The sequence below is a fragment of the Palaemon carinicauda genome, chromosome 2 (genome assembly GCF_036898095.1).
Source record: "Palaemon carinicauda isolate YSFRI2023 chromosome 2, ASM3689809v2, whole genome shotgun sequence".
In the NCBI taxonomy this organism is placed as follows: Eukaryota; Metazoa; Arthropoda; class Malacostraca; order Decapoda; family Palaemonidae; genus Palaemon; species Palaemon carinicauda.
This window is the reverse complement of record NC_090726.1, coordinates 62,440,106-62,462,785: the sequence shown is the minus strand read 5'-3', so window position 1 is coordinate 62,462,785 and position 22,680 is coordinate 62,440,106. Positions and strand designations below refer to the sequence as shown.

General features: G+C 48.8%; 1 protein-coding gene across 2 annotated transcripts in view; it reads right to left on the bottom strand.

Moving 5' to 3' along the window:
- The window catches only part of LOC137625488 (gamma-soluble NSF attachment protein-like), a 196,795-nt gene that overhangs the window by 76,553 nt on the left and 97,562 nt on the right, over positions 1-22,680 (bottom strand). For both annotated transcript variants that reach the window (XR_011040860.1, XM_068356401.1), the window contains exon 5: positions 15,224-15,502. Coding sequence is in view for 1 of the 2 variants with exons in the window: in XM_068356401.1 (XP_068212502.1) it covers positions 15,224-15,502 (279 nt within the window). In the remaining variant the exon portion in view is untranslated. The remainder of the gene's footprint in view (positions 1-15,223; positions 15,503-22,680) is intronic.

Genomic DNA, 22,680 nt, shown 5'->3' with positions numbered 1-22,680 from the left:
CAGATAGTATGATATTCTTTTGTGCTCAGAAAATTTGGTTTCTAATATGAGGCATTCATCTCAGCTCCTTATAACTGGTTTTAAGAAGCCAATAATTTTGAAACAGGATGCCATTCCTAGGGCCAGGGGAATGGAAGTGTATATTAGGACTGAGTACCCTGCTTCTCATATATCCTGCTATGAATGTGAATGTCATGGGATTCAGGTAATAAAAGTTTGTGGTAGGCATAACAACTTCTATTTGTGTTCGATCTACTGGAATCCAGATATATTTTCATAATAAAATAAATTTTTGAACATACTTACCCGCTGGTTATATAAGAATGGCTAAAGTCCCTGGACGCCCGGCAGAAATTAAAAATCTCGCGGCAATCGCAGATATGCCAGGTGTATACTAGCACCCTCGCGGTAGACATGCCCAACTATTCCAACCAATTCATACCTTCCATGCCCCTTGGTCTCTAGAGGGGAGGAGGGTGGGATTATAACTTATATAACCAGCAGGTAAGTATGTTCAAAAATTTATTTTATTATGAAAATATCATTTTTATACATAAAACTTACCCGCTGGTTATATAAGAATGGCTGATTGACACCCTTGGTGGTGGGTCAGAGACAGCAACGTAATTGGAAATTCACTTACGAGTTAATTATAACAAACTTAAGAGGTTCGTACCTGATAAAGAAGCTGACTGCAATGGTTCTCTGCCTCATTCTGTCTGCTATCCTTAGGAGATCCAGCGGTCCACCCAGGGGGCTGACGATCTCTAGGAGCTGTTAAACGGTGCCATAACCTATAACTTGACAGGACCTCAACTAATACCCTTGTTCCGAGGGCTCTCAAGGAACAAAATGACCACCTGACCAAATCAAAGATTGTGGAAGACTGTCGACCAATCTCCACATACAACCATAAAAACTATACAAGTTCCAAGAGGGAGAAAAGGGTACTAGGAATTAGGGGAGCATAGTGGTAGATCCTTCACCTACTACTGTACTGCATTCGCTGTAACGAATGGACCCAAGGTGTAGCAGTCCTCATAAAGAGTCTGGACACGTTTCAAATAATGGGATGCGAATACAGATTTACTTCTCCAAAAAGTTGTATCCATTATGCTTTGCAGAGAACGGTTTTGTTTAAAAGCCACCGAAATAGCTACGGCTCTAACTTCGTGTGTCTTAACCTTGAGCAGCTTAAGGTCCGCCTCACCACACTGGGTGTGAGCCTGGGTGTGAGCCTCTCTAATCAAGAGCCTTATAAAAAAGGATAAGGCATTTTTCGACATAGGCAGTGTAGGCTTCTTAACTGCACACCAAAGAGCCTCTGAGTTGCCTCTCAAATTCTTTGTTCTGTCCAAATAGAACCTTAGTGCTCTAACAGGACAGAGCACCTTCTCCAACTCCTCCCCCACTACATCATAGAGATTAGCAATTTCAAAAGACTTAGGCCATGGATGGGAAGGACTCATTCTTGGCCAGAAAATCAAGCTGCAAGGAGCATATGGCTTTCCTATCTCGGAAACCAATGTTCTTGCTCAAAGCGTGAACCTCACTGACTCTTTTAGCTGTCGCAAAACCAACCAAGAAAAGAGTCTTCAAGGTTAAGTCTTTAAAAGAGGCCGAGTGCAAAGGCTCGAATTTGTCACTCATGAGGAATTCAAGAACAACATCCAAATTCCAGGCAGGCGATTCTTGTTGTCGCCTCTTAAAAGTTTCAAAAGACCTAAGAAGATCTTGCAGGTCTTTATTGTTGGAGAGATCCAAATCTCTGTCTGAAAACAGCTGCCAGCATACTTCTGTACCCCTTGATGGTCGAGGAGGAAAACTTATGCTTATTTCTAAGATCTAAGAAGAAATCGGCAATCTGTGCTATAAAGGTACTGGATGAAGAAACCGAGTTAGCTCTACACCATTCTCTGAATACCTCCCACTTGGACTGATACACCCAGATGGTAGAAGTCCTCCTTGCTCTTGCAATAGCCTTGGCTGCCTCCTTCAAAAATCCTCTAGATCTTGCGAGTTTTTTGATAGTCTGAAGGCAGTCAGACGTAGAGCTCGGAGGTTTAGATGGTTTCTTGCCAAGTGAGGTTCTTTGAGAAGATCTGCTCTTAATGGTAGGCTTCTCGGAACGTCCACCATCCATTCCAGTACCTCTGTGAACAAACTTCTTGACGGCCAGAAAGGAGCCACTAGGGTCATCCTGGTTCCCTCGTGAGACACGAACTTCTGTAACACCTTGTACAGGATTTTGAAAGGTGGGAACGTGTACACATCCATGTGTGACCAATCCAACAGGAACGCGTCTATGTGAGTTGCCTCGAGATTCGGAACTGGCGAGCAATATGTCTCCACCCTTTTCGTCTTCAAGGTTGCAAACAGGTCTACGAGAGGACGACCCCACATCCGCCAGTCTCTTGCAAACGTCTAGGTGCAATGTCCACTCTGTGGGGAGAACTTGATTCCTCCTGCTGAGTCTGTCACCACTCACGTTCTTGACTCCCTGAATAAATCGTGTCAATAAGGTAACTTTCCTTTCCTCCGCCCATACGAGAAGAGGTCTTGCTATCTCGTAAAGAGACTTCGAGTGAGTCCCGCCTTGCTTTGCTCCCGCCTTGCTTTGCTATATAAGCCAAAGCCGTGGTGCTGTCGGCATTGACCTGTACCACTTTGCCTAGGACTAGTTTCTCGAAGCCTTTGAGGGCTAAATGCACTGCTAAAAGCTCCTTCTGATTGATATGGAGGTTTTCTTGCTCCTTTGTCCACAGACCTGAGATCTCTGCCTTCCCTAAGGTTGCTCCCCACCCCGAGTTTGAGGCGTCGGAAAACAACACGAGGTCTGGGCTCTTTTGCTCCAACGAAAGGCCCTCCTGAAGTCTGTGTACGTTGTTCCATCACTGAAGGTGTGTTCTTATGGGATTCGTAATGGGAATACTTTCCCTGTCGAGACTGTCCCCTTTCTTCCAATGATAATTGAGATGAAATTGAAAGGGGCGTAAGTGCAGCCTCCCCAGTGACACAAACTTTTCCAGTGACAAGAGGGTCCCCAGAAGACTCATCCACTCTCTCACCGAACTGACGTCCTTTTTTATAAAGGCACAAAGCTTTAGGAGAGCTGATTGAATCCTTGCAGGCCACGGAAAAGCCTGAAAAGTCCGATTCTGAATCTCCATCCCCAAATAAAGAATCTCTGGGATGGAGTCAGCTGTGACTTCTTTGAACTCACTAGGAGTCCTAATTCCTTTGACAAATTCAATGTCAGCTGCAGATCCTTCAAACAGCGATCGGCCGAGGGGGCTCTTATGAGCCAATCATCCAAGTACAGAGAGGCTCTGATGCTCCTTGAGTGTAGCATGCTCGCCACATTCAGCATGATCTTTGTGAATACCAGAGGAGCTGTGCTGAGACCGAAACATAAGGCCCGGAACTGGAAGACTTCCTTCCCGTACACGAACCTCAGATAACATCTGCAACTCGGATGTATTGGGACATGAAAGTAAGCGTCCTGGAGGTCCAATGATACCATCCAGTCGCCCTTCCTTACTACTGCCAGCACGGTTTTCCGAGTTTCCATGGTGAACCTCGAATTCTGGACGTAGCTGTTGAGGGCACTTACATCCAGAACTGGCCTCCATTCCCCCGAACTCTTGGGGACCAAGAACAAACGGTTGTAAAACGCTGGCAATTTTAAGTCCCGCACCCTCTCTATCGCTTTCTTCTCAAGCAAGAGAGACATCTGAAGCCGCATGGCTTGCCTTTTTGGTCCTTCCCTGTATTTGGGCGAGAGATCCATAGGATCTGTGGCTAACGGAGGTTTTGAGAAGAATGGGATTTTGTATCCTTCCTTTAAAATAAGAATGGACCAAGGGTCCGCTCCTCTTCTCTCCCAGGCCTGCCAGAAGTAATTCAGCCTGGCCCCCACTGCTGTCTGAAGGAGAGGGCAGTCAGACTCTGCCTCGACTGGATTTAGCTCCTCTTTTCTTGGGCTTCTTCCCGTTGGGCCTGAAGTTACCCCTTCCGGCAGGTTTACCACGAAAGGGCTGAGCGGATGGTGAAAACGAAGTAACTTCCTTTGGTCTACGGGAAGAGAATGAAGTAGGCAGCACCTTCCAAGCCGTCTTGGCAACCAGATCATGAGTAGCCTTCTGGGTCAGTGCAGCTGCAACTTCCCTTACCAACTCTTGAGGGAATAGCGCAGAAGACAGTGGCGCAAAAAGTAACTCCGATCTCTGAAAAGGAGTGACCCCCACGGAGAGGAAAGAACACATAGTTGCCCTCTTCTTAACAACTCCGGCTGTAAATAGGGCAGCCAATTCGTTTGAACAGTCCCTGCCTGTCTTGTCCATGCATGACATTAGTTGAATGAGGTTACTAGTGTCAGTGCCCTTCATTTCCGACACTTTCCTCCCCAAGGCTCCCAGAGACCAGTCCAGAAAGTTAAACACTTCGAAAGCCCTAAACATGCCTTACAAGAGATGGTCGAACTCAGACATAGACCACCACACTTTAGTCTTCCTCATAGCTAGCCGACGTGAAGAGTCTACTAGGCTCGAGAAATCTCCCTGGGCAGAGGCAGGAACTCCCAAGCCTAAGACTTCTCCTGTCTCATACCAAACACTAGACTTGGAGGCTAGTCTGGCAGGAGGAAAAGCGAAACACGTCTTGCCAAGGACTTTCTTCGAATCCATTCACACTCCCATTAACTTTAACACCCTCTTAGAGGAGCGAGAGAGTACCATCTTTGTGAACATAGACGCTCTTGCTGTTTTACCAAGGGTAAATTCCGAAGTTGGAGAACGCGGGGCTACAGGAGTAAAATAGTCTGGGAATAACTCCGTAAAGACCAGAATTAACTTCTTGAGGTCCACCGAATGTTGAGGTGGTTTATCCTCTTCTCCCTCCGAGATATCGTCCAAGTTCATCCGGGGAGAAAAACTCATCCGGCTCCTCCTCCGAAAGAAAATCAGCAGCCGCAGCAGTGCCTTGTTCAGAGAGGCGCCGTTCCTGTGAAGACGCGTCAGCGCTGAAGTGCGCGCGTTTGCGCTATTCAATATTCCCATCTGCTTGACGTTCACTAGCCTTGCGCTTGTTGTCACGTTCGGTATGTGGAATAGTATCCAACTGACGCTAGGCGACAAGGGTCGACTAACGTGTGGAGTCATGGGTTGGCTGACGCATGCCGCCATGGGCAGACTGACGCATGCCGCCATGGGCAGACTGACGTGTGGCGTCATGGATTGACTGACGTGTGCCGACGTGGGTAGACTGACGCGTGGCGTCATGGTATGACTGACATGTGCCGTCATGAGTAGACTGACGTGCTGTGTCATGGGTTGACTGACGCTGACACTCCGTATCGCGTCCACTTCTGTCCTGCCGCTTAGAGGCCCGCTCCGTTGTTTAGCGAACATCGTCGCGTTTGGAAGACCGACGTTCGGCGCTATGAGCGGTCGATTAATACTGAGAAGCAGGTCCCTGACGAGACGCATCTACCTCAACCTGTCGTTGAACACTGCGGCTGCGAGATCGCCTGTGCGACAACGTGTCTAAACCGGAAGACTGACGCCCAACCGCACTCCCAACAGCAGGCCGAAAAGATTGCATAAGCGACGAGAGTTGCTGCTTCAGGCACAAGAGCATAGACCATTTGGGATCACCCTTAGGCGACACGCGTGCAACCTCTTCTAACGCAAATTCGCCTTCCTCATCGCTTCCAAATCGCTCCCCACTTTCAGGAGACGAACACCAGTCTGATGGAAGCGGCGGTGCATGAACCGTAACACCGGTGCATGAACCGTAACACCAGAACCAGGGATCAGCTCCGAATCTGACTGCACCAAACCTTTACCTATTTCAGAACTCCCGTCAGAGCGTTTCGCAGGCGAACCCTCACCAAGGGACTGAAAACGCTCAGGTGTATCCCAATGGCTACAGCCAGGCTCTTGCGGAGGAGAATCATGTTGCTGTACCACTGCGTCTGCTTTTCTCTTAAGAGGTCTAGAGGCTTGACGCCAGACCTCGTCATGCGTAACTTCATCCGAAGATGGCGATAATGCACTAACCTCACCTTTCCTATGGTGATGGTGAGCGACCTGTGATACGACAGCAGGTACGCTCGAGGGGACGTCTGCGCGAGTGATGACGCCTCTCGTTCCTTTTCGCCGTTTGCCGTTGCTTCTCCCATGGGTTCGGGAGCTTGAAAGAGGTCTAAGGCTAGGCGAACGACAGGATCGCCCAGACCCACCCTCCAAAATACTGAACACATTAGGCGAACTTTTCGCACTTGATAGGTCGCCTGTGCGACAATTTTTAAGCAAATTAATTTCGGACATAATCTGGTTCTTGTCCGCCGCTAGTGATTCAACTCTTAAGCCGAGAGCTTGAATCACGGACAACATATCCTTCATCGTAGGTTCCTTCGGTTCTTCATCTACCACTACGGGGAAAGGATTAGGATCAATGACACTGGATACAGGTAAATCTACAGAACGAGAAGAACTGCATCTAATTCTGTCTCTCTCTAGTCTCCGAGTATAGCGCTCAAAAGCTAACCACTCACTTTCGGTCAAAGAAAAGCATTCTTTGCACCGATCCCCAAAAGAGCAAGTTTTACCCCTACATTTCACAGAAATCATATGAGGATCAAGAGAAGCTTTAGGAAGACGAGTATGACATCCTTTAATACACTTCCTATATACAGGGGAGGGGTCGGCCATATTGAATAGTTATAAACAAGGGTCAAAACTATCTAAATAAACCCAAAACAACAAAGATTTCAAGATAATATGAAAGAGAAATCAATAAAGCGAAAGCCTAAAACCAAAAGAAAGTGTACATCACCAAATAAACCGTCCAAATCAAAGTAGGTTGCGAGTGAATTCCAATCGTTCCAGCCAGCAATGGCGGCAGGGAAGGTCTGAATTGGTTGGAATAGTTCGGCCTGTCTACCGCGAGGGCGCTAGTATACACCTGGCATATCTGCGATTGCCGCGAGATTTTGAATATCTGCCAGGCGTCCAGGGACTTTAGCCATTCTTAAATAACCAGCGGGTAAGTTTTATGTTTAAAAATGGATGATTCATATAATACACAGTACAGTATAGTGCTAAAACTGTTATTCCTTTTTAAATAGGAAATATGACAAATTCGTAGATAATTTGTATTTTTCCTAACTATACAAACCTTAGCTATTTAAAGTGGGTAATTACTTTCGCGTAGCTGAAAGGACGAGCCATAAAAATTTAACGAGGGATTATTACCCCACCGCTAGTTAGCGGGGGGTAGGGAGGGTAGTTAGCTACCCTCCCCCCTCACACACCTGTGTTGTAGCTCCACTTTTGCTTAGAGGTAGGACTTCTTGGGGGACAGGGCTGGCTGGCAAGTTTGATTAAATAGCTAAGGTTTGTATAGTTAGGAAAAATACAAATTACCTACGAATTTGTCATTTGTTCCATAACTGGAATACAAACCACGCTATTTAAAGTGGATGACTTAACCCTTAGGAAGGGTGGAACAAGTCCCAGCCATACTGGCTTTTGGCTTTGCCCGGGGACTCATTATCTGAGTGTGTCAGCACTCGACAATAAAGAGTCCCTGCACCTCGCTCGCACCTTGCTATGCAAGGGCTGCGGCCTACATAAGTTGTGTGTGAAGGAAAAAAGTGTGACTCGTCCTAAGAAGTTGACCTGAAGTTCTTTAGATGGAAACTTAAGGCTAGGACTCTCCCAATACCACCTCGTCAGGGAATGGGGACGCGAGAGTATTAACTTAATAATAGGAACACAAGGGAACATGGTTTACCTGCAGTGGTTTGAGGTCAGCTGTGCAGAGAACCCAGGATGCTGCTTTCCCCAAGAGAGGGGAGGATGAAGAAAAGAATAAGGACCAGGCATACCTTTTCATTCATGCAGACTAAAACCGGGTAACAATGCCCTCAACCCTCTGCTACTTGTCCATTAAGGAGCCTAAGGTTTAAACCAGCTGTTGTGCAGCCACCACAGGGCCGATAGAGAACGTATCGAGCCTCATGTGGGTCACGTCTTGCAGGTAGTGGGCTGTGAAGGTTGACGCTTCCACACCCCTGCTTGCTGAACCTGCGTCACTGAGAAGTTTTTCTTGAAGGCCAGGGAGGTAGCTACTCCGCTGACATCATGAGCTCTAGGGCGACGTGACAGAGGGTTAGGATTCAGGGACAGATGGATGGCCTTTCGAATCCATGCTGAGATGGTGTTCTTGGTAACCCTCCTCTTCGATCTCCCAGTGCTGACAAACAAAGCCCGCACTTGGGGACAAACTGCAGCTGTTCTCTTCAGGTATAGCCTCAGACTCCTTACTGGGCACAGTAGGGGATGGTCTGGGTCATCTGTTACGGAACGAAGACTCGAAATCCGGAAGGAGTCGAAGCGAGGGTCCGGCACTCCCGGATTCTGAGTCTTGGCAATAAACTCATTGACGAAGCTGAACGTTACCTCCCCCCATCCCCTTGAATAGGCGATGTCATACGAGAGACCATGAAGTTCGCTAACTCGCTTGGCTGACGCCAAAGCTAGTAGGAACACCGTCTTCCAAGTAAGGTGGCGATCTGAAGCCTGGGGTAATGGTTTGTATGGAGGTCTCTTAAGAGACCTGAGGACTCGAACCACGTTCCATGGAGGAGGTCTCACTTCCGACTCAGGGCAGGTAAGTTCATAACTACATATGAGTAGGGAAAGTTCTAGCGAAGAAGAAATGTCCACTCCTTTGAGCCTGAAGGCTAGACTTAAGGCTGAGCGATAGCTTTTCACTGCCGAGACTGAAAGGCGCATTTCTTCTCCCAAATACACAAAGAACTCCGCTTTTGCTGGAATAGTGGCATCGAGTGGAGAGATACCCCTTCCACGACACCAACCACAGAAACCTCTCCACTTCGCCTGGTAGACTCCTGCGGATGACTTTTGCAGGTGTCCAGACATCTTTTCCGCAACTTGTTGCGAAAATCCTCTCTCTGCGAGGAGATGCTGGATAGTCTCCAGGCGTGAAGCCGAAGCGAAGCTACGGCTTTGTGAAAGATGTTGGCGTGTGGTTGTTTGAGTAGCTCGTGTCGTGGAGGGAGTTCTCTCGGAGGCTCCGTAAGGAGTTGCAGAAGGTCCGGGAACCATTCCGCGTGATGCCACAGTGGAGCTATGAGAGTCATCGAGAGATTGACCGATAGTCTGGTCTTGTTGAGTACCCTCCTCATCAGACAGAACGGGGGAAAGGCGTATACGTCGATGTTGTCCCACCGTTGTTGGAAAGCATCTTGCCAGAGAGCCTTGGGGTCCGGGACTGGGGAACAGTACAGCGGCAGTTTGAAGTTCAACGCTGTCGTGAACAGATCCACAATCGGGGAACCCCACAAAGTCAGGACTTTGTTGGCTACTTGACGATCCAAAGACCACTCGGTGCTCACCATCTGAGACGCTATGCTCAGACTGTCGGCGAGCACATTCCTTTTGCCCGGAATGAAGCGAGCCAAAAGTGGAATCGAGTGGACTTTGGTCCATCTCAGTATCTCTACTGCAAGATGGGATAGCTGTTCTGAAAAGGTACCTCCCTGCTTGTTGATGTAAGCCACTACTGTGGTGTTGTCACTCATCACCACCACAGAGTGACCCGACAGGTGCTGTTGGAACTGTTGAAGGGCCAGAAAAACGGCCTTCATTTCTAGCAGATTTATATGGAGGCACTTTTCTGATTCTGACCACAGACCTGAGGTCCTGTGGTTCAGAACGTGGGCCCCCCACCCTTTCTTTGAGGTGTCCGAAAACAGCATCAAATCCAGGGGGAGGACGAGAAGATCCACTCCCTTTCGTAGGTTCTCGTCTGCCACCCATCACTGAAGGTCCGTCTGTTCCGCGAGACCCATAGGGATCAAGAAGTCCGGGGAATCGTGTCCTTGACTCCACCGGGACTTGAGTCGCCATTGCAGGGATCTCATTCTGAGGCGACCGTTGGGCACTAGACGGACCAAGGATGAGAGATGGCCGAGGAGACGTAACCACGATTGGGCTGGGAGCTCGACTCGTCTGAGGAAAGGACTTGCGACCTTCCTCAGCCTTGCTATCCTGTCGTCTGATGGGAAGGCTCTGTGGAGATTGGTGTCCAATATCATGGCTAGATATACCAGTCTTTGGGAAGGAAGCAGAGAAGACTTCTCGAGATTTACCATGATCCCTAGATCTTGGCAAATTCCCAGGAGTTTATCTCGGTGTCGAAGAAGGGTTGACTCCGAGTCTGCTAAGATCAGCCAGTCGTCCAGATAACGGAGGAGACAGATGCTGATCTTGTGTGCCCACGAAGATATCAGGGTGAACACTCTGGTGGTGAAAACCTGAGGTGCTGTGGAGAGATCAAAGCACAGCACCTTGAACTGGTAGATCTTATCGTCTAGGCTGAATCTTAGGTACTTCCTTGAAGACGGATGGATTGGTATCTGGAAGTACGCGTCCTTCAGATCCACTGTGCACATGAAGTCTCGCGGTCTCACTGCGAGTCTGACCGTGTCTGCCATCTCCATGCTGAACGGGGTCTGCTTGACAAACCTGTTCAGAGCTGAGAGGTCGATGACTGGTCTCCAGCCTCCAGACGCCTTCTTTACAAAAAAGAGTCGACTGTAGAAACCTGGGGACCCGTCGACGACCTCTTGGAGAGCGTCCTTCTTCAACATGGTCTTGACTTCTGCCCAAAGGGCTTGCCCTCTTGCCGATCCCATGGCAAGAGAGCTCAATGACACTGGATTCGCTGTCAGGGGAGGAAGAGATGTTATGAACGGGACGCGATATCCTTGGCTGATCACGGAGATTGTCCAGGAATCGGCCCTGAGTTGCTGCCACCTGTTCGCGCAACTGCCAATCCTAGCGTTTGTGGCCTCGGCCACTCCCCCTAGGATTCTTGCCTCCCCTGGAGGACTTCTTGCCTCTTCTGTCCTTGACGGGAAAGGGCTGTTTGGACACTGCTGACTTTGCTGCTATTGCCGGTTTTGTCGTCTTTGCAGGGCGAGGTTGTTGAGGTGCTGGAGGCTTACAGGGCTTTGATGTTAAAGCCCTCTGGAAGAGGGAGTCCTGGTTGGACTTCCTCCACCTCTCAGCCGCCTGCTCTACATCTTTCGGCTCAAACAGACTACTCCCCAAAAGGGAGGAATGTCTGAGCTTACTGACCTCGGTGTTGGGAACCTTTGAGTTGAATCTTTCAGACACCGTATCACGGCATTTCAGGATAGTGTTAGCCCACAAGTTCGAGACTTGGTGGGCCAGAAACTCGATGGTACGAGTGCCTGAAAGAAGGAAGGTCTCCAAGGCCTTCCTGGTACTCTCCTTAGACAAGTCTTCGAATCGTATCAGGATGCCAAGAGATCCCAGCCAGATATCCAGCCACGAAGTGGCCTGCATGGCACATTTCGCTACCTTCTCCTGTCAGAGAATCTCCGAGGCCGAGAACGACACTGGCCGGTTGGAGAGTCTCTCGAGAGGGACTCCCCTGGAGAGCTCTTCCACCGAGTGGTGGAGGGGAAGAGCTAAACAGGACTCCTCGATGATTTCAAAGTACCTCCTTTGATGGACACGAGGAAGTGGGAGGAGTTTGTTTCCGTCGCTGGAACGGCTGGAGGAGGCCAGCTCAGAGAGCTGGCTCTCGACCTTATCTCTGGCACTCTTGACCCCCTGGGACCAGGGCAAAGCCGCACTGGTTTTAGGGGGCTTTTGAGTACCAAAGACTCGGTCCAGAACCGTGTCCTTGCCCTCTCGAGGAGGAATCTCCGGATCCGAAAATCCGTTAAGGTTCCTCATTAGAGCCAAAACTTGCCAAAAGGCATGCTCCGACTCCTGCAGCTCTCCTCCTGATGGACTAGCAGCAAGGTCTCCAGTCCCTAAAGGCTCTCCTTGGGGGGACTCGTGGACGTTCTCCGCGGGCTTAGCTGGTTCTGGTCTGATCCTTGAAGAAGATTTTGGGACCGTCTTGGAGTCCTTCGACTCCCTCCTGGGAGGGATGCAGGATTCCAACAAAGATGGTGGGGGGCTCTTCTCCACCTCCACCCAAGGAGACTTCTCGGCGCAAGGTGGGGTTTCTCCCATTGGTGCGATGGGAGAACGCCTCACCTCACGAGAATCCCCTGAGGACGGAGAGAAAGTCTGGGGAGGGGAGGGAGCCTTCCTCGACGGCTTCCGAGGAACCAGTTTTGCCCTTGCAGAAGTAACCACGTCGTCCACTCCTCTCTTCCTCTTCAGGGGGGCCGAGATAGCCGCTGATTTGAGGCCTAGTTCAGAGAAAGCGGGCTTGAAAGTCTGCGCAACCGCACTGATCAAGGGCCCAAACCAGGGCAGCCGACTGACAGCCGCTGTCAGAGACACACCCTCTGGAGGGAAGGGGATCGTAAGATCCCTAGGAGTGGAAACTACAACTGGGTCTGCCTGAAAGGAAGAAGCTGTAGAAGAAAAGATCCTGGACCTGTCCGGAGATTTTCCTCCCTCCGTTGGGCGCGCTGTCCTGCGCTTACGGGGGGGGAATGCGATGAAGATGACCTGACGTGTACTGCCGGATCCTGTGTGGGCACGCGCTGTGGTTCGCGTTAGGCATCGTACTGGGTATCGCGCTCGCACGATAGGCCATTGCCTAGCTCGGGGGGCGATTGCTCGCGCGCGTGGGCGAGGGAGCGTGTGGGCGTGCGGGCGAGGGAGCGCGTGGGCGAGCGATGGTGCACAGGCGAGTGATGGCACGCAGACGAGTGATGGCACGCAGACGAGCGATGGCGCACAGGCGAGCAATGGCACGCAGGCGAGCAATGGCGCACAGACGAGCGATGCCGCACAGGCGAGCAATGGCGCGTAGGCGAGCGGTGGCGCGTAGGCGAGGGGGCGCGTTGGCGCGAGGGGGAGCGTTGGCGCGCAGGCGAGCGTTGGCGCGTAGGAGAGTTCGCGTGTTGGCGCGCGGGCGAACGATGGGACGCAGGAGAAGGAGCTCATGGGCGCACAGGCGTCAGAGCGCGTGGGCGCGCAGGCGTCAGAGCGCGTGGGCGCGCAGGTGACAGGGCGCGTAGGTGTCAGGGCGCGTGGGCGCGTAGGTGATGGGGAGCGTGGGCGCGTTCAGGAGACCTCGGATGGAGTGCAGCCGCAGGATGATGAAGGGCCCGTAAGGGCGAAGCCGTAGGGCGCGTGCGTGCAGGGGGAATATCCCTAGCGCGCGGGCGCGCAGAAGGGCGCTCGTCGGGAACCGAAGTTCTGGCAGTGGGCGCGCAATGGAGACTGCGGGCGATGGCGAGTAGGCAAGGGATGGCGAGCAGGCGTGGTCTGATGGCGAGTCGGCGATCATGGAGGAGAGCGCTGGCGAGCAGGAGAGGAAGAAGATTTCTCCTTGGAGCCCTGATCTGAAGATCGAGGGCGAGCAGGCGAGCGATGACGAGCAGGCGAGCGATGACGAGCAGGCAAGCATTGGCGAGCAGGAGAGCCCTGGCGAGCAGGAGAGCGCTGGCGAGCAGGAGAGCGCTGGGGCGCAGGAGATCGCTGACGAGCAGGAGACCGAGGGCGTCCATGGCATGTATCAGGCCGAGGGCGTGCAGAGGTCTGTTGGCGAGCAGGAGATCGTGGGCGCGTAGTCTCTGGAGCTGCAGGGCGAACAGGAGATCGTGGGCGTGCAGGAGAGCGCTGGCAAGATGAGGCAGCAACCGGTGAGCGCTTGCGCGCAGTAGTGCACCGGCGCGCAGGCGAACGTTGGCGCACAGGGGAAACCTGGCGCTTGAGAGACTTACACACAATGTGTGAAAGCCCTTTTGCCCCGAAGGGACCGGTGCCCGTTTGAAAACGGGATGTGTGGGCGCCCACAGCGCGTCAGCAGCCAGGAAAGGTGAAGGCAGGTGAGCAGGTCTGGCAGGCGTAGTAGATCGCGAACAATCTGCGGTGAGGTCCAGGTCCAAGGAAGTAGCAGGAATGGTAGCTGAAGGATGAGGTTCCTCTGCGGGGGACTGCGAGGATGAAGATCCGAAGATGTGCCTCCTAACACCCTTGTGAGGAGGAGGAAGACCTCGGCGACGAAGAGGAAGGCGAGCCTTACGTCGGATGCGTCCTCTGGGAGCAGCAGGCAAACCATCGGCAGTCCTCCGAAGAGGAGTCTCTGTCAGTGAACTCCCCCGGGGGGGAGAATCACCCGCAGGAGAGACCGTTGGACTTAGATCCTCCCTCGAAGGATGTTCGGAGGGGGGAGCTAAGCCTTCAACTACAACAGGAGCAGGGGTTTGAACACTCTCATTGGAAGCGTCTGCCCCAACAGCCTCGACAATAGACAGAGGGTCAACCTCTGCTACCGCCGGTGACTTTGACAGCTGCTCCCAACCGGATCATGTCAAACAGGGCTTCCTTGGAGGGCGAACCCTGAAGCCCCAAGGAAGCCCAAAGCTGCAAAAGATCATTATTAACAGGAGAAATAATTAAATCCTCCCCCAAGGGAGGAGGAGGAGCTGCCTCGCTATGGGAGGCAACTCCCTCTCCCAAACCCCGAGATCGGTCAACAACAGTACGGCCTACGCTACCACTCGACGGCCTCTCACGAGAGGCCGACCGAGTGGGAGCTTCGGAGGAGGTTTGGGCTACGGAAGAAGAGTCCTTAGGATTTTCCTTCTTCAAAGAAACCTTTGAAGGAGAAATATCCTGTTTGGACTTCTTCTTCCGGCACCAAGAAAACCTCTCCCACTGGGAGGTAGGCTACTCCCTACATTCCATACAAACATTATCACTTTCACATCGCTGACCCCTAAAATAAGGGCATAAGGTGTGAGGATCCGTCTCGATGGAAGACATGAAGGTCCCACAAGGGCGGTCAGGTAACCCAGGGCACTTCCGCATTGTAGAGGCCAACTTCACAACACTCTGAGAAAAAGAAAGAAAAAGCAATGATTAATGGCTGTCAAAGAGGCGAGGGTGAAAGCGGACACGTCCGATCACCACCCGAGCCAAAGTAAAAGTGGAGCTACAACACAGGTGTGTGAGGGGGAAGGGTAGCTAACTACCCTCCCTACCCCCCGGTAACTAGCGGTGGGGTAATAATCCCTCGTTAAATTTTTATGGCTTGTCCTTTCAGCTATGCGAAAGTAATTACCCACTTTAAATAGCGTGGTTTGTATTCCAGTTACGGAACAAACAAACATTCAACCCAGCTGCCACCCCCCCCCCCCCCTTCATAAATGAACAACCTAATGAAAATAAAAAACTGAGTTATTACTTACTTTTGGAGTTTAAGATTGATCCTTGATACCTTGCTCTGAAATTCTGCTGCTTGTCTTGGTCTATCCTCGATCATAACAATGTCAACAGCATGCTCATACATATGAAGTGCTTTTTCAGGCAAGGTAGCTTCAATTATCTTAGCACCCTTGTCGAGACATAGAGCTGCCGTATCAGGTACTCCATGCTCTTGATACATGCAAGCTGCCCTTTCACATAACTTGAAAATGGAATCCATATCTCCCATCTCCTTACTAACCAATGCCCCTTGTTCTAAACATCTGTAAAACAAAAATATTGGAATCAAGTGCAAGCATTATATCACTGCAGTATCTTCAAATCATATCAATCACACAATAAAATGAGAAGCTATATATTTACTCAGAAGCTACATTTTCACAAATTGCAACGATTTAACTACTACTGGCTTTTTTAATCCAATCACCTCCACAAAGTAATTAATTTGAAATTTAAATGGCAAAATCTTTTAAACTTTCTAAAGTGAAAGAATAAAAGGCTCTATAAAATCAAGTCTGGGATCAATAAATAACTTGACTTAAAAGTTGAATTTTTAAAGTTCCTTAAACTAAATTTCTTTTTAATCAGAATGGGATTTTCATATAAACACCACAATAAAATACTGTATGGTCATATTCCTGAAGTTTCCAATGTGCTCTGACATTGCGCTCTTCTGTCTGAAGGACAGAAAATAAATAGCAAGACAGAGGTGCTAGCACTACTTAGATCCTCATTAATAAGCTATCACACTGTTTTTATATTCTACAGTAAATGAGTTAGATTATAGAGGTGGGCGTAGGGAAAAATTCATATGATAAATTTCTTTAAAATCAAGACCTATTCTTCATAGAAACTCATCAATTTACAACAGCCTATCCTGAGCATTGACACAGTACTCAAATGACCTTAGAAAATTGATTGACTGATTTAAATTTGAATAGCATCACAATAACAAAGTTCACTGATGTTGAACATCGATTGATTCACTGACATACTCAAAAGGGTAAAATACACTTACAATTTTCTTATTTCTATGAACCTCCCTGATGTTCATTCTGTATTGCCCTTTATGTTACAATTGCTTTGTCAAGGCATGTATCTCTCCTTCCAGACTGCACACAGAAAGCACTTTGTTTTAAATAAATGTTGTGAGGAGTACGATATCTCACGGTTTCTCTCAGGAATTATGTTCTAAGGTAATGTTCAAGAAACTGGAGAGGATGAAACTGCACAAAGGTAAAGTTTTTAAGTTGTAAACAGAATGACTCCTGTTCATTGCTCATAACGGGTGCAGAAAGTAATTTCTACTTCAATTGAAATTAAAGAGTGAAAATACACAAGTTGTCTTTGTGGAGTTGATAACGATATGACATATCATTATTTGCTTATCAGCGAAGTTAGTAATGAACATTTTGGACTTTAACTTAGTTTATTATTCTTTGAGACCAGTGAGCCTTCTCTTGAGGGCGGGGAAGTCTAACTTTCCTGCCCCGTTGCTTACACTAACATAAGTTCCATAATCGGGTCTAGTGGACATAATTACATATTTCTTCAGTAAGTGTTCTGAATGTTCACTGCACCTTTCAGAGTCTAGTTCCTCTCATAGAGTCTCAAAATCTAATGACTTTAGTTTTTCTGTAGCTAAACCCTTATAATTTTATATGCATAGTTTTTCTATAAGACATCTAGATTGTGAGGCAGAATCAAGTAAGTGTCTTGAAATTGTATTAATTTTTTAGATGACGTTTCATATCATAGATGCTCAAAAATTTTATTGTTATTGGTGATGTATCAGCTCAGCTGGTCGGTTGAATCATGTGATTACTCTGAATTACAGAACGTTTTTGTTTGGTTGCAAGCTCAGCCATTTGTCTTTATTTTATAGCCAGACTTGTGCAATTTATTAAAAGATGAGTGTTAGAAATTACCCCACTAAAGTGGGGTACTTTATAACACTCATCTTTTAATTAACCTTACAAGTCTGGCAATAAAATAAAGACAAATATCATAGTGTGTTATTTGTATTTAGTGAAGAACTATATTATAGTTTATATTTTAATACAAATTTTAACTCAAATTAAATACAGTGAGACTTCTGTCTTTGCAGGTTCTGTTTCTCGTTGTTATTACTGCTATGTGCAGCCCAACCTTTTCAAACCGCCTGTGCTTTTTTGTACCCGGTCTTTGTGCCATTTCCTTTCCTGCACTACGCCATTTCTCTGGCTCACTTGGTCATACTCTCCCACCGTCCCAGCATCTCGGGTTGGGTGTCACACCTGACTCTCAGTTGAAGGGACCCAAGCTCCGGGAGGCCTTATTTCAGACGTTTCTGAAAGACGCCAGTTGACGAGGCTTCAAATTGGACAAGACTAGAAGGAACCAGATCAAGGCTAGGCATTTTCTAGGCACTGTCACTCTTTCAGTTTTAAAGTTGCTATTAGCAGCTTCTAAGCTATTGAACCTGGATATCGGGGCTTATTTTGTTCCCACTTGCCTGATAGTTTATTGTGACCCATCTGTGACTGAGCCTCAGTGTGTGCATCTTCAACCTCTTGCTGGAGTGCATTTTAACCCTCTGCCACAGCTCTGTAATTATGTTCCTCCAACTGACATGACTCTAGGATATAAGACAAAAGTAAAAGCTATGGTGTCTGATGCTGAGGACTTAACAGCTGATGATCCAATACGTGACTGAAAAACACCTCGTCGGTCCACTTGTAAGCATGTGTCTCAACACTCGGCAGTAGGTCTAGTAACATTACAGGGCACCCTGTATTGTGCTTTTGCTGATAAAAGAACACAGGTTTGCCTTTCCAATGGCACTGTACTGAGCCAGCTTGGCATGAGTACCAGGACTGTCTAGAGAACAGTTAGAGGGGTTGACTGGTGCCTGCACCAGCATTCTAGGTTACATCCCAGTTAGAGGTAAAGTGTTCCTCCGGGTGGCAACTTCTGCCATTTAGTTATGTGGTGGTAGCTGCCAGAGACATTCACATTTGTTTTGTTTTTGGCTGAAATATGTTATTTTCATTAGTAAAATAAATTTTTGAATATACTTACCCGATAATCATGTAGCTGTCAACTCCGTTGCCCGACAGAATTCTACGGAAGGGATACGCCAGCGATCACTATACTAGAAGGGGGTGTACTCACCAGCGCCACCTGTGGCCAGGTACTGCAGTACTTCTTGTTGACACCACCTCAATTTTTCCTCGGTCCACTGGTTCTCTATGGGGAGGAAGGGTGGGTCAATTAAATCATGATTATCGGGTAAGTATATTCAAAAATTTATTTTACTAATGAAAATAACATTTTTCAATATTAATCTTACCCGATAATCATGTAGCTGATTCACACCCAGGGAGGTGGGTGAAAACCAGTGTACATGTATATCAGTAAGCTAAGTATCCCGTATTTCATATTATCAGTTATTCAAAATAACAATGAAATTATAAGTACCTGGTAAGGAAGTCGACTTGAACCATTACTCTGCCTTTAATAAGTTCGTCTTCCTTACTGAGCGCAGCGTTCCTCTTAGGAGGCTGAACAACCCTAAGGTGCTGAAGTATAAAGGGCTGCAACCCATACTAAAGGACCTCTACACAACCTCTAACCTAGGCGCTTCTCAAGAACGAATTGACCACCCGCCAAATCAAACAGGATGCGGAAGGCTTCTTAGCCTACCGTAACAACCCAAAAACAACAATAAAAGCATTCAAGAGAAAGGTTAAAAAGGTTATGGGATTAAGGGAATGTAGTGGCTGAGCCCTCACCTACTACTGCACTCGCTGCTACGAATGGTCCCAGGGTGTAGCAGTTCTCGTAAAGAGACTGGACATCTTTGAGATAAAATGATGCAAACACTGACTTGCTCCTCCAATAAGTTGCATCCATAATACTCTGCAGAGAACGGTTCTGTTAAAAGGCCATCGAAGTGGCTACAGCTCTCACTTCGTGGGTCCTTACCTTCAGCAAAGCAAGGTCTTCATCCTTCATGTGAGAATGAGCTTCTCTAATCAGAAGCCTTATATAATACGAAACTGCGTTTTTGGACATAGGCATCGAAGGTTTCTTGATGGCACACCATAAGGCCTCTGACTGTCCTCGTATAGGTTTTGACCTTTTAAGATAGTATTTCAGAGCTCTGACAGGGCAAAGAACTCTCTCTAGCTCGTTACCCACCATGTTGGAAAGGCTAGGAATTTCGAACGATCTAGGCCAAGGACGTGAAGGAAGTTCATTTTTAGCTAAAAATCCGAGCTGTAAAGAACATGTTGCTGATTCGGATGTGAATCCTATGTTCTTGCTGAAGGCGTGAACCTCACTAACTCTTTTGGCTGTCGCAAGGCAGACGAGGAAAAGAGTTTTGAGAGTAAGGTCTTTGAAGGAAGCTGACTGGAGAGGTTCGAACCTAGGAGACATAAGGAACCTTAAGACTACGTCTAGATTCCAGCCTGGAGTGGACAAACGACGTTCTTTAGAAGTCTCGAAAGATTTAAGGATGTCTTGTAGGTCCTTGTTGGAGGAAAGATCCAAACCTCTGTGGCGGAGAACTGAAGCCAACATACTTCTGTACCCTTTAATCGTAGGAGCCGAAAGAGATCTAACATTCCTAAGATGTAACAGGAAGTCAGCTACTTGGGTTACAGAGGTATTGGTAGAGGAAACTGCATTGGCTCTGCACCAGCTTTGGAAGACTTCCCACTTGGATTGATAGACTCTACGAGTGGATATCCTCCTTGCTCTGGCAATCGCTCTGGCTGCCTCCTTCGAAAAGCCTCTAGCTCTAGCGAGTCTTTCGACAGTCTGAAGGCAGTCAGACGAAGAGCGTGGAGGTTTGGGTGTACCTTCTTTACGTGAGGTTGACGTAGAAGGTCCACTCTTAGAGGGAGAGTCCTGGGAACGTCGACCAGCCATTGTAGTACCTCTGTGAACCATTCTCTTGCAGGCCAAAGGGGAGCAACCAGCGTCAGCCGTGTCCCTTCGTGAGAGACGAACTTCTGAATGACTCTGTTGATGATCTTGAACGGCGGGAATGCATATAGGTCGAGATGGGACCAATCCAGCAGAAAAGCATCCACGTGAACTGCTGCTGGGTCTGGAACTGGGGAACAGTACAAAGGGAGCCTCTTGGTCATGGAGGTGGCGAACAGATCTATCGTTGGCTGACCCCACAAGGTCCAAAGTCTGTTGCACACGCTCTTGTGAAGGGTCCATTCCGTGGGGATGACTTGATCTTTCCTGCTGAGGCGATCTGCTGAGACGTTCATATTGCCCTGAATGAACCTCGTTACCAGTGTGAGGTTTAGACTTCTTGACCAAATGAGGAGGTCCCTTGCTATCTCGTACAGCTTCCTCGAATGGGTCCCTCCCTGCTTGGAGATGTATGCCAAGGCTGTGGTGTTGTCGGAGTTCACCTCCACCACCTTGTTTAGCAGGAGGGACTTGAAGTTCATTAAGGCCAGATGAACTGCCAGCAGCTCCTTGCAGTTGATGTGAAGCGTTTCCTGTTCCTTGTTCCATGTTCCCGAGCATTCCTGTCCGTCCAAGGTCGCGCCCCAGCCCGAGTCTGATGCGTCCGAAAAGAGATGAAGATTGGGGGTCTGAATCGCTAACGATAGACCCTCCTTGAGAAGGATGTTGGTCTTCCACCACATGAGAGTAGTCTTCATCTCTTTGGTGACAGGAATAGAGACCGCTTCGAGCGTCAAATCCTTGTCCCAGTGAGCTGCTAGATGGAATTGGAGAGGGCGGAGGTGGAGTCTCCCTAACTCTATGAACAGGGCTAACGATGACAGGGTCCCTGTTAGACTCATCCACTGTCTCACCGAGCAACTGTTCCTCTTCAGCATGCTCAGAATGCACTCTAGGGCTTGGCTGATTCTTGGGGCCGACGGAAAAGCCCGAAAAGCTTGACTCCGAATCTCCATTCCCAGGTAAACGATGGATTGGGAGGGAATAAGCTGGGACTTTTCTAAGTTGACCAAAAGACCCAGTTCCTTGATCAAGTCCAAAGTCCAGTTGAGACTCTCCAGACAGCGACGACTTGTGGTGGCTCTTAACAGCCAGTCGTCTAAATAAAGGGAGGCTCTGATGTCCGCTAAGTGGAGGAATTTTGCAATATTCCTCATCAGACGCGTAAACACCATAGGCGCTGTGCTTAGGCCAAAACACAGGGCTTGGAATTGGTACACAACCTTTCCAAAAACGAATCTCAGGAAAGGTTGGGAGTCTGGATGAATAGGAACGTGAAAGTAAGCGTCTTTCAGATCCAACGAGACCATCCAGTCCTCCTGCCTGACCGCTGCTAGGACCGACTTCGTCGTCTCCATAGTGAACGTCTGCTTGGTGACATAAGCATTGAGCGCACTGACGTCCAGCACCGGTCTCCAACCTCCTGTCTTCTTGGCCACCAGAAAGAGACGGTTGTAGAAGCCCGGGGATTGATGGTCCCGGACTATCACCACTGCCTTCTTCTGTAACAGGAGCGACACCTCCTGGTGTAACGCTAGCCTCTTGTCCTTTTCCTTGTAGTTGGGAGAGAGGTTGATGGGAGAAGTGGTCAGAGGGGGATTGCGGCAGAATGGTATCCTGTAACCCTCCCTTAGCCACTTGACAGACTGGGCGTCTGCACCTCTTCTTTCCCAAGCTTGCCAGAAGATCTTGAGTCTGGCTCCTACTGCTGTCTGGAGAGGAGGAGAGTCAGTGTTTGCCTTTCGAAGGCTTGGGACCTTTCTTAGACCTGCCCCTGAAAGCGTCTGGACGGGTACTTCCTCGGCTGGGGGCTCTGCCACGAAAGGGCGGAATAAATCTTGTAGCAGGAGTATCGGCCACTGGGGTGCGGTAAGTTCTAGGAACCGAAGGAGCAACCTTAGCCTTACGAGCTGAAGAGGCCACAAGGTCATGAGTGTCCTTCTGAATAAGGGCCGCAGACAATTCCTTGATAAGCTCCTCAGGAAACAGGAACTTAGAAAGCGGAGCAAAAAGTAACTGAGACCTTTGACAAGAGGTGATACCAGTGGAAAGGAAAGTGCACAGTTGTTCCCTTTTCTTGAGTACTCCCGAAACAAACATGGAAGCAAGTTCGCCGGACCCATCGCGAATTGCTTTATCCATACAGGACATTATAAGCATGGCCGAGTCCTTGTCAGAAGGGGCAGTCTTCTTGCTCAAGGCCCCCAGGCACCAGTCGAGAAAATTGAAAATCTCAAAGGCGCGAAAGACACCCTTTAAGAAGTGGTCTAAGTCGGAAAAGGTCCAGCAGACCTTGGAGCGCCTCATAGCCGATCTACGTGGAGAGTCAACCAAACTTGAGAAGTCAGCCTGGGCAGAGGCAGGGATTCCCAAGCCTGGTTCCTCTCCTGTGGCATACCATACGCCCGCCTTAGAAGTCAGCTTAGTAGGAGGAAACATAAATGAAGTCTTCCCTAGTTGTTGTTTG